This window comes from Erpetoichthys calabaricus, chromosome 10 (assembly GCF_900747795.2).
Source record: "Erpetoichthys calabaricus chromosome 10, fErpCal1.3, whole genome shotgun sequence".
Classification (NCBI taxonomy): domain Eukaryota; kingdom Metazoa; phylum Chordata; class Cladistia; order Polypteriformes; family Polypteridae; genus Erpetoichthys; species Erpetoichthys calabaricus.
In genome coordinates, this window is record NC_041403.2 from 91,363,854 (window position 1) to 91,378,234 (window position 14,381).

The following is a 14,381-nucleotide window of genomic DNA, read 5'->3' on the forward strand; positions in this document are numbered from 1 at the left end:
TTGACTCTTGGAAAAATACACTTTAATTTAAAGAAGTGCATAGAGCTTCACACAGTCAAAAACATTAATTTTATTAATTATAAAAACAAGATGAACAATTATGAAATGGATTTTCAGGTTTACATTCATGCAACATTTTAATTTTCAAGGCAAAACACACAAGCCTTAGTTTAAACTATAAATGTAGTCATGGGACATTAAATTAAGCACAACCTCTACTCTGCCTTTTTCACATCTGAAGCATTCAATTTGTCTGACTGGACCCTCTTTTGGAAGATGGGAGGAAACCCAGAGTGCGGTTCTGGTTACTGGGCTAAAAGAAGGACTTAGTAGCACTAGAAACTCTGCAGAAAAGTACATCTCTAAGTGAAAGGCCATGCACTACACTAAACCAGTTTTGAACAAAGAGGTCTAAGTGATGACCTACTTGAGGTCTTGAGAATTTTCAAAGGAGTCAATAGTTGATCCATTAGAATTGCACACTCAAGGACACCAGTTAAATTAAGGGGAAATACAGTTAAAACAGAATACAGGAAACATTTCTTTACAAAAATGTCAAATAAATTTGGAAGGCAGTATGATGCCACTCTAGTTAGTTGAAGCAGAAATGACAAAACATCAGCAAAAAATAAACACTTTTCATCTAAATTTCTTTTAACATAAAATTCTCAAACCCAGAAGTCCAGTTCAGCGTCATTGGGCTGTCAGATCCTACCCCAAGAGCGCATAGCACAAGGAAGGAAATCACCTTGGACAGGGTAACCAGTCCATTGCATGGCTAACTCATAGACAAACATGTTTACATTTGAAATCATCAATTCACCTAACCTTCAGCTCTCGGAAGGCATGGGATGAAAACCTCTTATACAATCCCAATTACTCTGTACTGCTGATCTCAAGTATTTAAACTCATCCACCTTCACCAACATTACTCCATGCATCCTCACCATTCCATTGACGTCCCTCTCATTTACCCACATGTATTCAGTCTTGTTCCTACTGGCCTTCATTCCTCTCCTCTCTAGAGCATACTGTATCTCCACCTCTCTAGGGTCTCCTCAACCTGCTTCCTACTCTTGCTACAGATCACAATGTCATCAGCAAACATAGTCCACGGGGACTCCTGTCTAATCTCATCTGTCAACCTGTCCTGTTATTTCTGTTATTTCCCATCACCATTGGAAATAAAGGGTTCAGAGCTGATTTCTGATGTAATCCCACCTCCACCTTGAATGCATCTGTCACTCCTACCACAGACGGCACCACTGTCAAACTTCCCTTGTGCATATCCTATACAACATTTGCGTATTTTTCTCTGCCACTCCCAACTTTCTCATACATTACCACAACACCTCTCGAGGCACCCTGTCACACGCTTTCTCCAGGGCCACTTACTCCTTTTGGCCTTCTCTATACTTCTCCATCAAAACCGTCAGAGCAAACGTTGCAATTGTTGTGCTCTTCTTGGCATGAAACCATACTGCTGCTCACTAATCATCACCTCCCTTCTTAACCGAGCTTCCACTACCTACTCTTTCCCATAACTTCATGCTGTTGCTCATCAATTTTATCCCCCTGAAGTTACTACAGCTCTGCACATCCCCATTATTCTTAAAAATCATATTAGTACACTTCTTCTCCATTTCTCAGGCATCCTCTCACTTTCCAAGATTCCATTAAACAATCTGGTTAAAAACTCCACTGCCATCTCTCCTAAACACCGCCATGCTTCCACAGGTACAGTGCATCCGGAAAGTATTCACAGTGCATCACTTTTTCCACATTTTGTTATGTTACAGCCTTATTCCAAAATGGATTAAATTCATTTTTTTCCTCAGAATTCTACACACAACACCCCATAATGACAACGTGAAAAAAATTTACTTGAGGTTTTTGCAAATTTATTAAAAATAAAAAAATTGAGAAAGCACATGTACATAAGTATTCACAGCCTTTGCTGTGAAGCTCGAAATTGAGCTCAGGTGCATCCTGTTTCCCCAGATCATCCTTGAGATGTTTCTGCAGCTTAATTGGAGTCCACCTGTGGTAAATTCAGTTGACTGGACATGATTTGGAAAGGCACACACCTGTCTATATAAGGTCCCACAGTTAACAGTTCATGTCAGAGCACAAACCAAGCATGAAGTCAAAGGAATTGTCTGTAGACCTCCGAGACAGGATTATCTCGAGGCACATATCTGGGGAAGGTTACAGAAAAATTTCTGCTGCTTTGAAGGTCCCAATGAGCACAGTGGCCTCCATCATCCGTAAGTGGAAGAAGTTCGAAACCACCAGGACTCTTCCTAGAGCTGGCCAGCCATCTAAACTGAGCAATCGGGGGAGAAGGGCCTTAGTCAGGGAGGAGACCAAGAACCCGATGGTCACTCTGTCAGAGCTCCAGAGGTCCTCTGTGGAGAGAGGAGAACCTTCCAGAAGGACAACCATCTCTGCAGCAATCCACCAATCAGGCCTGTATGGTAGAGTGGCCAGACGGAAGCCACTCCTTAGTAAAAGGTACATGGCAGCCCGCCTGGAGTTTGCCAAAAGGCACCTGAAGGACTCTCAGACCATGAGAAAGAAAATTCTCTGGTCTGATGAGACAAACATTGAACTCTTTGGTGTGAATGCCAGGCGTCACGTTTGGAGGAAACCTGGCACCATCCCTACAGTGAAGCATGGTGGTGGCAGCATCATGCTGTGGGGATGTTTTTCAGCGGCAGGGACTGGGAGACTAGTCAGGATAAAGGGAAAGATGACTGCAGCAATGTACAGAGACATCCTGAATGAAAACCTGCTCCAGAGCGCTCTTGACCTCAGACTGGGGCGACGGTTCATCTTTCAGCAGGACAACGACCCTAAGCACACAGCCAAGATATCAAAGGAGTGGCTTCAGGACAACTCTGTGAATGTCCTTGAGTGGCCTAGCCAGAGCCCAGACTTGAATCCGATTGAACATCTCTGGAGAGATCTTAAAATGATGTGCACCGACGCTTCCCATCCAACCTGATGGAGCTTGAGAGGTGCTGCAAAGAGGAATGGGTGAAACTGGCCAAGGATAGGTGTGCCAAGCTTGTGGCATCATATTCAAAAAGACTTGAGGCTGTAATTGCTGTCAAAGGTGCATCGACAAAGTATTGAGCAAAGGCTGTGAATACTTATGTATGTGTGATTTCTCAGTTTTTTTATTTTTAATAAATTTGCAAAAACCTCAAGTAAACTTTTTTCATGTTGTCATTATGGGGTGTTGTGTGCAGAATTCTGAGGAAAAAAAATAATTTAATCCATTTTGGAATAAGGCTATATCTTAACAAAATGTGGAAAAAGTGATGCGCTGTTAATACTTTCCGGATGCACTGTATATCATCTGGACCAATTACTATTTAAAAAATGCTCCTCAATTTTCCTGTGTTATTGATTTTATAGTTTATATTGTGTACACAATAAGGTTTCAGTTATAATGTGTATTCTATTATACTGAACAATGTTTTAGTGATCACATTAAAAACAATCTACAGTGCTATGTCTGACTGACGTTCTGCAGATTCATTGCTGCAAAACACAGAACTGCCCGCCAAGGCACAGTTCTGGGGCTTTGCCAGTCAAGTCTGTTCTTCTAGCACCTTGTGTAGCAGAAGAAAGCTTAGATGTAGTATGTGGACTGCACAACTGAATCTTTTTTACTTTTCGTAAAAAAAAGTATATACAGTAATGAATATGCTTGTACTGTATGTCTGGGATTGAGCAAAAAGACATAAGCTATGTAATTTTCCTGGGTCACAAATTGGTACACATGTGTGGTATCTAACTCTTAAATTATGATTGATCTGATTATTTCCATTTAGATGACAGTGAGCATCTATGCCCAATACAACTAAAATAAGCAGCTCCTAGGTGAATACTTCATGTTATTCTACATTTGGTATGTGTAGTGAGAGTACTAGTTACAAATATATACATACCATTTCTTCTTGGTGGTTGTGCTATCTGGATTAAGTTTTCACTATATACAACATTGTCACTAATTTACCAAAGCTAATTTTCACTGTGAAATCCTCCTAGGATAAATTTTTATCCAAAGACAAGACCTATGGGCAAAGATGTGTGAACTTTTTAAGTTAACACAGTATGCATTTAAGCTATTTTAAATGCTTCTTGCAAAATGACCTGGATTGACTAATTATGAGCATAGCTGGCAAAAGACTGGTAGCCTGTACAGTAAATGGTTTTAGCCCTACAACATGTGCAGCTGAAATGGGCTGTATTTCTTAATGTGTCTGGAATAGCATAGAAAGATGCAGAAAATGAATATATAATTGATTATCCTTAAGACACTGTGAGCTGGTTTATACACAATCACATTGGGTTAAAGTTTAGATTTGCCTATCGCCTAAACTGCATGTGCAATCCAAAAAAAGAAACAAAAGTACCTGAAGAAATGTATACAAACACAAGGAAAGAGTTTCATACTCCACACAGACAGGGGCAAACCACTGCCGCCCAATACTGCCCCATAATCCATCAACAGGTATAACAGGTATAAAAGACACTCATCATTTACAGATAAAATTTGTGATCTGCATTTGCATACAGCTGCAAGATTTTGGAAAAAAGGAATTGATACTGACAAGGGATACAAAGAACTAAGGACTAAAATGCTGCTACTACGAACGCCACTGTACTGTGCCATGTAGGATTTTGCCATCTCACTATAATACTAATGATAAAATAAAGTCATATAAGCCATTCTGACAGTACAAAATCAAAAGAAAACTGTAAAATTCCTCAAGATATATATATGTTTCAACCTTTTTTTGGCTTTTTCAAATATTTGACCAATCGCTTTGGAACTGTAGATTACTATACATACAAAAATTTTTAAAGAATAAATAAGGTAATTACAAATAATGTGCCGAAGTGATCAAAGAAAACCCTTTCCCATTAATACTCCCAAGGGAAGTTTCTTTTTTTTTCTGCTTTCTGCTAGCTGGCATGCACTCGGCTGCATTTAAAACACTTAACTGCACTTCCAGTTGCGCCTGTTTTATAATTGCTTAGAAGGACAATGCAACAGACAGTTTAAAGTCTGATTAAGTCCAGCAGGAAAATCATTTGGAAAACATGCATGATAAAATGATTACTATTGTCTTCTCTCCTGTAATTATATGAAACATCTTTCACATCATCTGAGGTTAATTGCCTTTATAAAAAATAACATAATTGTGATTTCTCTTTAACTTAATTACATAAGTAGGAGGTTTAAATGCATGCAGATTTTTTTTTAATTTATTTTAAGCAGTGACAAATCTTGTAGTTGAAAGTAGAAAATGATTCCTTAAAGAAGCTAGATATAAATGGAAGTGATATAAATTCTCTTGTAATAGAGGTAAAAAAACATATAGTGGAAAAGTATTGCATGAATAGCCATATAAAATAAACAAAAAAAGGGTAACACATTAATGTCTGCAAAATGATCCAGCACTAAACCGTTTATGGTGCATGATTCCAAAGGTCTGGTTGTAGTGTGCCTTGGCCTCATATGTGATTTGAACTACTTTTGTGAGGAACTGTGCCTGCCTCTAAGCACTTGCAACATTTATGAGCAGTGTGGAAATAACTAATGGAAGGCACACCAAAGAAGGACAAGGAAATGCTTTCCAGTTTAAAACCTGTTGTCAAACAGACTCCATGAAATAAATACAGCATTAAAAATCGACTTACTCTTTGCTATGTATTTTTAGTACCATGTTACAGAAGTCAAATGAAAATATGAAAAATACTGGAGGGATACACACAAATTTTGTCACTTACTGAAATACCTTAGAAAAAAAAACTACCCTACATCTTTAACAAAATAGTAATTTTAAACACTTGTGACATTTAACATATATCCATCCATCCATCCATTTTCCAACCCGCTGAATCCGAACATCCCAGCCAACACAGGGCACAAGGCAGGAACCAATCCTGGGCATAATAAGCAATAACAAGACTAGATATGAATATTTAAGGACTTAAATCTCCAATGGTTGTGGTACTCTTAACAGTTTCCATTTTGAAAAGATATTTCACATGGCATATATTCCATATGCATCGCTTAACTGCATATAAAATACCAGGATTGATGATTGAGATATTCCAAGTAACTGCTAAAATTAATAATAAGCTTCAGTGATAAAGACAATACCAGATAAAGTGATAAAATACATATATTTGTCTATTTCTTTTGTTATTTAATATATAAACATGTGTATTTGTCCAGTATGAAATGCCACCCCAGTGAATCTGCCAAACTTTGCGCAGATTCCCTACGTTTAACTTCAAAACTTTTCATCTTGTAGAACATTATTTAGTGGCTATTATTGTATCTTATTCCACTCCGGCTTTATTAGGAAAGTACCCTAAGGATGCATTTTTAGGACTTGGCAAAGGTATGCAAAGTTGCTTCAGAGAGTCAATCAAATTTTGATTTGGTGCTGGACCTGCACTTTATTACTGCCTGGACAACCGCAGGTACTTATGCTAATTTCTAAATAAAAAAATACGGCCAAAATTAAAGAAATTATATTAATTGACAGATTGGTTAATAATAAAACATGTTTATAATTTTTTAGTTTAAGGGATTGTTTAATCTTCTTTAACACTGTTACATAGCATTGTTGTTTCACATTCCTGTACACTTTTACTATTCTGCCGCCACTATAAAATCCTTATATATTTTCATCAATCTTTGATAAATTTTTTTTGATAATTATGCAGTACATTCACCAAGCACCTGGAAACAACTGTCCCAAGCAGAAGAGCCAAACATTTAGTAAATAACCCTAAAGCTTAGTTGTTAAATTAATCTGTTTTTACAACCTACACAACAGATTAGATAGGTCTAGATGAACAAACAACCTTTGTCTGGGCTTTGTCTCTACCCACCCTAATTTATTCTTTAATTTAAAAAAGAACAGAACTCTTCACTTATTTTGTAATGTTCTGTCACTGTTTCCTGCTACAAAATTACTAATACAAAAGTGGCAACAATACTGTGGCTTAGCACTTTTCCACGAATTCTCGGCTTGCCTCAGTTTATGGATGTGGCTGCAGTGCATGCTGGTACATTATAATGCATAATACATCAAAATAACTCTTTTTTAAAATATTTAATTTAGGTAGCCGCACAGGGTACACATGAATTACTCACAAGCATTTATAAATGTGACACAACATTAGATATGAAGGTCAGCAAAAATGGAAGAGCAAGTCATTGAGGAACTTCCTGGTCCATAACCTGCCAACCCTCTCCCCACTGTAAACTAGAGTGCACTTTTTTGCTATTTTAAATCCAGGATTGATGTTAACAACTAAATGCTGTTTAAGTCAGGTTTATATGGTACATTGTGATATTCACAAGGGAGCATTTTTGCTTTTGCACTTATTAATTCACATACACATCTGTCAACCTCACTGCCACCAGTTTCAACTCCTTTGAGAATTTAACAGTTGTTAACATAGTACCACTGGGTAGTGGTGGAGGGAAGCAGGATGACATGTATAGGCAACATGTATGGTCTTAGTGAGAGTGCAAGTTTTAAGTGCATTTAGAATAAAATATTGTGGTTTACTGTTCTATATGGATTAAAGATACTCACTCATGATCTATTGTGAAGCTGGTCAATTTGAACGTTGCTTTAGTTGAGGTAAATATCAACAGATTTAAATCTACCCACTTTAATCTCATCTCATCAATCGGAAACTGTTTTTCCCAGTGAGAATCACCACTACATCAGGCCAAGCAGGTCAGACCAGACTTCAGAAACAGAGATTCCAGGTCTTTAATGTAATCATTACATCTTTCCTGATAAAGTGGCCTGAGTTGGCTTGAAAGCTTGAATATTTTTAGTTACATTTATTATATTTTATATTTTAGTTAGGAAATAAAATGTGTTAATTTTGCTTGACTTCTATGTATATAATAAATCACATAAAATCATTTTCTCAAATTTAAAATTTTAATGTATTATCTTAAAGAATCCTCAATTATTTTTATTACTATTTTGTACCTCCAATTGCTTAAATGCATTGATTCTGCCAAATTTATTTGCTGCACTATGTACCTTGTGTTATGTTTCTTCACAGGCAAATAAGAGAAGGTTAAATGCAAGTACTGTAACTAGTTCCAATTACTCTTCATAATTAAATACAATGTCTGCCTTATAATGGGCCAAACCCGGACCACTGTCAATCTAAAAACAATACAAGATTTAAGTTTTATTTTTCTGATATTGGATTTTTAAAACAATCAATGTACAATGCCAAAATTGCTACTTACTGTACTTATAAACACATATATTAATTAAATTAGTTAGAAAGCAAAATTCCCTGACATAAACTTGAGTGGTAGGGAGTACTCATGCACGATTCACCAAAGGAGGAAAAAGCAAAAACTAAATGAGATTTTTTAAAGAAAAATGAATAATAATAGGAAAAGATATAAATGTGTCTGTCAAACTACAATATGGTTAAAAGACAACAAACACTATTTATGCTTAATGTGAATATTGTTAATTTTCACCACATAAACATCCACAACTATATTATGAATCACTAAATGCATCCATTCATTCATTTAGCTTTAGGGTCAGATAGTAAATTCAAGTCAAGTGCAAAAGCAAAAAACCTGGAATATTGAATATTTTACTTGCATACACAAAACACCAGAATCTTTATTTTTACATGTATAAAAACTATTTTAGAAAGCTATTCTCAAATTGCCGTATACTCAATGTTCAACTTTATAAATGTTTACTTTGCTCTTTATGCCACTAAAGAAAACTAAGCAATGCCAAACTCCAAATACAGGAAAGCATCTGACTGAAAATAAAACCTAATGTGACATACCTATTTTTTACAATCCTTATCTTATCATGCCAACTCTGCTCTTGCAGAAAGGGTAAATAGGAGCACCTTGATACGAGGAGGTACAAATTTCAGGGTTTTAAGATTTATTATGTGACCTTTAGAATCACGAAGCCCCCTCATAAAACATTAAAATTACAAGACAGGGAGAGAAGGGAACATTTTAAAGTAATCAGAATTCTTTTTTTCAGGCAAGCATATTCACCCCACATTATCAGTTTCATGTACTTTTGTAATGTCATGCTGAACTTCCCGACTGGTGAATGCAGGTTTAATGTATTTGGAAAAAAGTTGCCAGCAAAAATTTTAATTACAACTTTAATACACATTCAAAGGTTAGTCAGAAGAGTATTCTAATAGTTTTACTATTTTTTATATTTTAGAATAATACACTACCAGTCAAAAGTTTTAGAAGACCTCAGTTTTTTCAGTTTTTATAAAATGCATCCAGTTTAATGTCTTAATGTTTCATGAAATCAAGGCATACAACAAATAAACAATGGCAAATAAAAAAAGTAATGGAATCATTAAGTCATTAAAAGTTTACTCAAATTTTTGATCAATCAAAGTAGCCACCTTTAGCCAATATAACAGCCAAACTGCGGTAACCCTTTTGATTCAGAATGCAAGTCACTCTGTGCAAGTCACCAGCTCTACCTCCAGCAAAAGAACCCCACACCGTCACACTTCCACTTCCATCCTCCATGTTTGACACATGGTGTCACACACTGAGGAACCATTTTGATTCATTGGTCCAGAAGACTTTCTTCCAGTCTGCAGTAGTCCACAGCCAGTATTTTAAGCCCCTATTTTGTCCATTAAGGAATGGCTTTCTTACTGCCACTTGTCCTGTCAAACCTATAGCAGCAAGTGTCCTCTTCACAGTACAAACTTTGAGACTTGCTTTTTTCGACCACTGTTAAGTGGTGTATGAAGCTGTTGTTCTGTGAGGTCCCTATTATGCAAGAGGGTGACCCCCCAGCAACTGATCTTCTGAGTTTGCCAGATCTCTTCCTACCAGTTTCTTCCAATTTCTCTAAATGAAAGGCTCATACTTCTCTAAGCGTAACAATGCCCTGTCTCATTTCATTTGTTAGTTGCCGTTTTCTTGCCATTATCATTGGAATTTACAACTTTCTAGGGTGCAGAGGGTGTACTAACACAGTCTGTTCCAACTCTGCTTTAAGTTAGATGGACATTTTTTAAGTAATTAACAGATGCTGGGACACCTGTGCAAAATGTTTGCTTCTAAATTTACTTTAACTGCTGCAGAACATCTTTAGGTTGTAACCTATTAGGTGTTGTCTGAAGAGGGCCTATTTCTAATATTCAGAAATTACCTTTTTTAGTTTTTGCTAAGCTAAACTTTAAATTTAAAGATCTGGCAGTTTACTGCTTATCTTTTCTTTATTTTAGGTTATTTATTATATTTCAACTGATTAAATTTGTAGAAAAACTGGCTTAACTGGTAGTGTAGGTAAACAAATCTATGAAATAAAGATGTGGAATAAAGCAGTGCGCAAAAAGTGCTACACAGATCAAAATACTCTTATATTTTAGATTTTTCAGCTAGTCATCCTTTACCCTAATGACATCTTTGCACACCACTAGCATTCTCTTGACCAGCTTCATGATCTAGCCAACCTGGAATGCATTTCAACAGCCTTGACAAGGTCCCCACATATGTTGAGAACTTAGCACCTGTTCCTTTAGTACATGGACCATTTCATATCAAACTATCTCTACTGGGTTCAGGCTGGGAGATTCTGAACAGCTCAAACCAGATCAACTGCTGCAGCACCCCATTCCTCTCCTCTGCTGAAATTGATTCTGCACATCCTGAAGGTGTGTTTTAGGTGATTGTTGTGTTGAAAAACAAATTAACGGCCTAGCTAAGCACAAACTAGATGGAATGGATGTAATATTGAATGATGTAATAGCAACGCTGGTTAAGTGTGCTTTTACTTCTAAAAAAATGCCACCAGTATCATCACCAAAAGCATGCTCACACCATCACATCTCCCACCCCATGCTTCTGGATAGAAATTACATATGCAGATATCACCCATTCACTTTCTTTGTGTCTCATAAAGACATGTAATTTATAAGCAAAATTTTAAACCTCCACTCATTAGTCTTATGAACAAATTTGAACCATTCTCATGCCCACTGCCCGTGTTTCTTGGCCCAAGCAAGTCTCATTCTTATATGTCTATTTCAATAGTTATTTCTTTACAGCAATTCCATCATGAAGGCCTGATTCACAAACTTATGTTTATACACTATTTATATTATGTGCTTATTTTATTTATTTCCACCATAAAGGCCTAATTCAGGCAGTATTTATATTCAGTTTATATTATGTGCTTATTTCATTTTGAAAGCCCTTAAGTAACAACAGGAATACACAGTTTGATTGTTTAAGGTTGTCTAAAGTTTTAAACCAAAAATCCTATGGGACACAAGACTAGGGAATCAGATAAAAGGTTTCCACTTCCTTTTGCTGGAGAAAGTTGTCTGGAGCAAGGATGTGATTGTAATGTAATAAAGGCCAATGTGCTCCTTTCCAAAGTTTTTCAAATTTAGTTTTAATCACTTACCAATTGACTTTTCATTTATTTATTTCATCCTTTTTATCACTTGACTCCACCAATTAGTGTTCATTTGTTTACTGCCTGGTGACCACTGTGCTGGTACAGAAGATCAAAGCCGAGATCTTCTCCTGACCCACTCAAATGAAGTTTGCATCTCACTCCTGCGCTGTAGTTAGTGAGTAAAGCTGATGAAGGCTTTCCGTTTCCAACCACCTCAGCTTCACACTGCTGAGAAGTACAGTAAAAGCAGTGGTGTGAATCACTACTGCTCTCAGAGAGGATCAGACTACAAAATTAAGTCTGAAGCAAAAACTGTAAAACATTTCTCATCACTTACATTTTGTTTTAGCTTATCTCTTGGTGAAACAGCCTTCCTCTATTTCCTCTCTTAAATAAACCTATTTAATTTACAGTTAATTTACAGCTTGTTACTTGTTTTAAATTTGAATAACATAATCCTAATTTAGGTTGTCAAGTAATTAAATAGGTAACAGAAGGATCGCATCTGTGTGTCAAGTATTCAAAAATACTTCATAGCATTTTATTTTATAATAATGAACATTGCAAGAAACTACATTCTAGCAAGAGTGAAAAGTATTTGAAATATTATAAAAACTATATTTATTATCTAAGTGATGTGCTTAACAGAAAGACTGGCTTGAAATAACATGAAAAATACAGTATATATTGTATATACCAACAGTGAACACTCCATAAAAAGTTAGCAAATGACCCAAAGCCAAAACAGAAATTAGCCGATCTCAGAAGCATGAAGTGCTTTGACATCTGAAACATCTAACTAAAATTTGAGAACTGTACAGTTTTTATGTTTTAGAATTTTCCTATACATAATTTTTATGACCGTTTCCTCGAATTCACCATAGGTTTTAAAGGCAGCAGTCAAATTCAAATATACTTCATTTACTCAGCACATAAGCAATGAAAAGTTGTGAATTTGTGCCACAACATATGTACAGTACATAACATTGTTAATTATATATGCAAAAATTTAGCTTGTTAAATTAAGTACTGGTAAATTAAGTACAAACCAAACAAAAAACTGAATAGTTTGAGAGGTTAAAAATATTTTGCATTGATAAATTGAAAGAGGCTGAAGTGACCCTTTAACACAATTTGATAAGTGGTCCTTACCGTCTTCCTCTTTATGTGCGTTCTGGGGGCTGTGCATTCTCTCTCCGTGACTAGGGCTCAAGTCGGATGCAGCACCGTGATCAGCTGATATCCATATGGGGTCAGTCATATCAAAGTCTTCACTGCTTACTGAACTGTCATCCTGCACAAAAAACAAATAAAATGTAAATACATAATGTGACAAATGGATGTCAATGTAGCCACATTACTGTCGGCATGTGGTTAAATTTCCTAAAATGACTTCAGTAAAATCATTCCCTGAAATCAAATTTGCTCCTAACTTTCAATATAGCAAAAGATACATATAAAGTGATCTCTTGTTTTTTGCATGTAAAATACTCGTATCTTGGTCAGTTTGTATTTTTACCAAGTTCTTTATCTGCCTGGCCAGGCTTATGCTCAGATCAATTTCTGAGCCATCCTGAAGGCTATTTAAAATGTTGAACTTGCTACCCATTTACTGCATTTCCAAAAATTCTTCAAACATTAAAAAACATTTTAAAGAAGTATTGGATATCCAGCAGATAAATAATTAGTGCTACTATTTTATTTTTGATGAAAATGTTCTAAATTCCTCATAATTGCCACATTTCCATTAATCTCCTTAATGTGCATTTTGAAATTGCAAAACAAATTAAACACAGTAGTGAAAAAAATGTGAATTTTCAAAAAACTCAAATTCACAAAAAATGTAAACGCTTGCTTGAGGTGCTTTTTCGGGCGATTCAACAAAGCAATAGTTTGCAAAACTGCAATGTAAACATTTTTTTAGCATTTAGGTCACATGATATGATGCAAATTTTCAAACACCTGTACAATGGTGACATAGTGAATGCAGCAGTATCATGAGCACTACCGGGTGACCAAACACAAACGTCCCTGATCATTAATCTGTCTTCAACAACTGCCTGCAGAACAGTAATTCCGATACCCACCACTTGGTGCACAAATAGGGACATGTGAGCCATTGCACCATACACCTGAGGTATTTTGTGTGCCTCATAATAATAACGCATTAACTCATAATAATAACAAATAATAATAATAATGCATTTTATTTATAGAGTGCCTTTCCCATGCTCAAGGTGTGTAATTGTACTGCACAAATAGGGACATGTGAGCCATTGCACCATACACCTGAGGTATTTTGTGTGCCTCATAATAATAACGCATTAACTCATAATAATAACAAATAATAATAATAATGCATTTTATTTATAGAGTGCCTTTCCCATGCTCAAGGTGTGTAATTGTACTGTGAAATCTGCCATGTCTCTTCCACATCAGGTAAAGTGATGTATTGCCTCATTAGTTTGGAGCATATGACCTGACACACCCCATAAACAACTGAGGGTCACATCAGTCCGTAGTCTTTCCCAGCAGCGTTGGACACAAGCCACAGGATAAGACACCAGTCAAGCAAACAGCCCCACTCACATACACACATTCACACAATTTTGGTATGGAATTGCTAATTAAGCTGACACGTATCTAAAACTATTTCTAAATTTATAAAGTGGCATGGGAGTGGGAGAGATGTGACATTAGACTTTAGAGAGCAAGCTACATTAACTGATAAGCAATTAATATTGTTTGTCTTGGAAGAAGAAAAGACGACAACAAGGCAGAACACTCATTTTAGACAACAACAAGGCAGAACACTCTAGTGTCACTTTGTTACAAAAACATACCAAATAGCTTCAAAATACATGAAACACCAATAAAAGTGAC

The 14,381-nt window shown here is 36.1% G+C and overlaps 1 protein-coding gene across 4 annotated transcripts in view; it reads right to left on the reverse strand.

Annotated features, from left to right (window-relative positions):
- Positions 1-14,381, reverse strand: part of nol4lb (nucleolar protein 4-like b) — a 310,443-nt gene that overhangs the window by 95,913 nt on the left and 200,149 nt on the right. For all 4 annotated transcript variants that reach the window (XM_028811589.2, XM_051932422.1, XM_051932423.1 and 1 more), the window contains one exon: positions 12,651-12,792. In XM_028811589.2, coding sequence (XP_028667422.1) covers positions 12,651-12,792 — 142 coding nt within the window. The remainder of the gene's footprint in view (positions 1-12,650; positions 12,793-14,381) is intronic.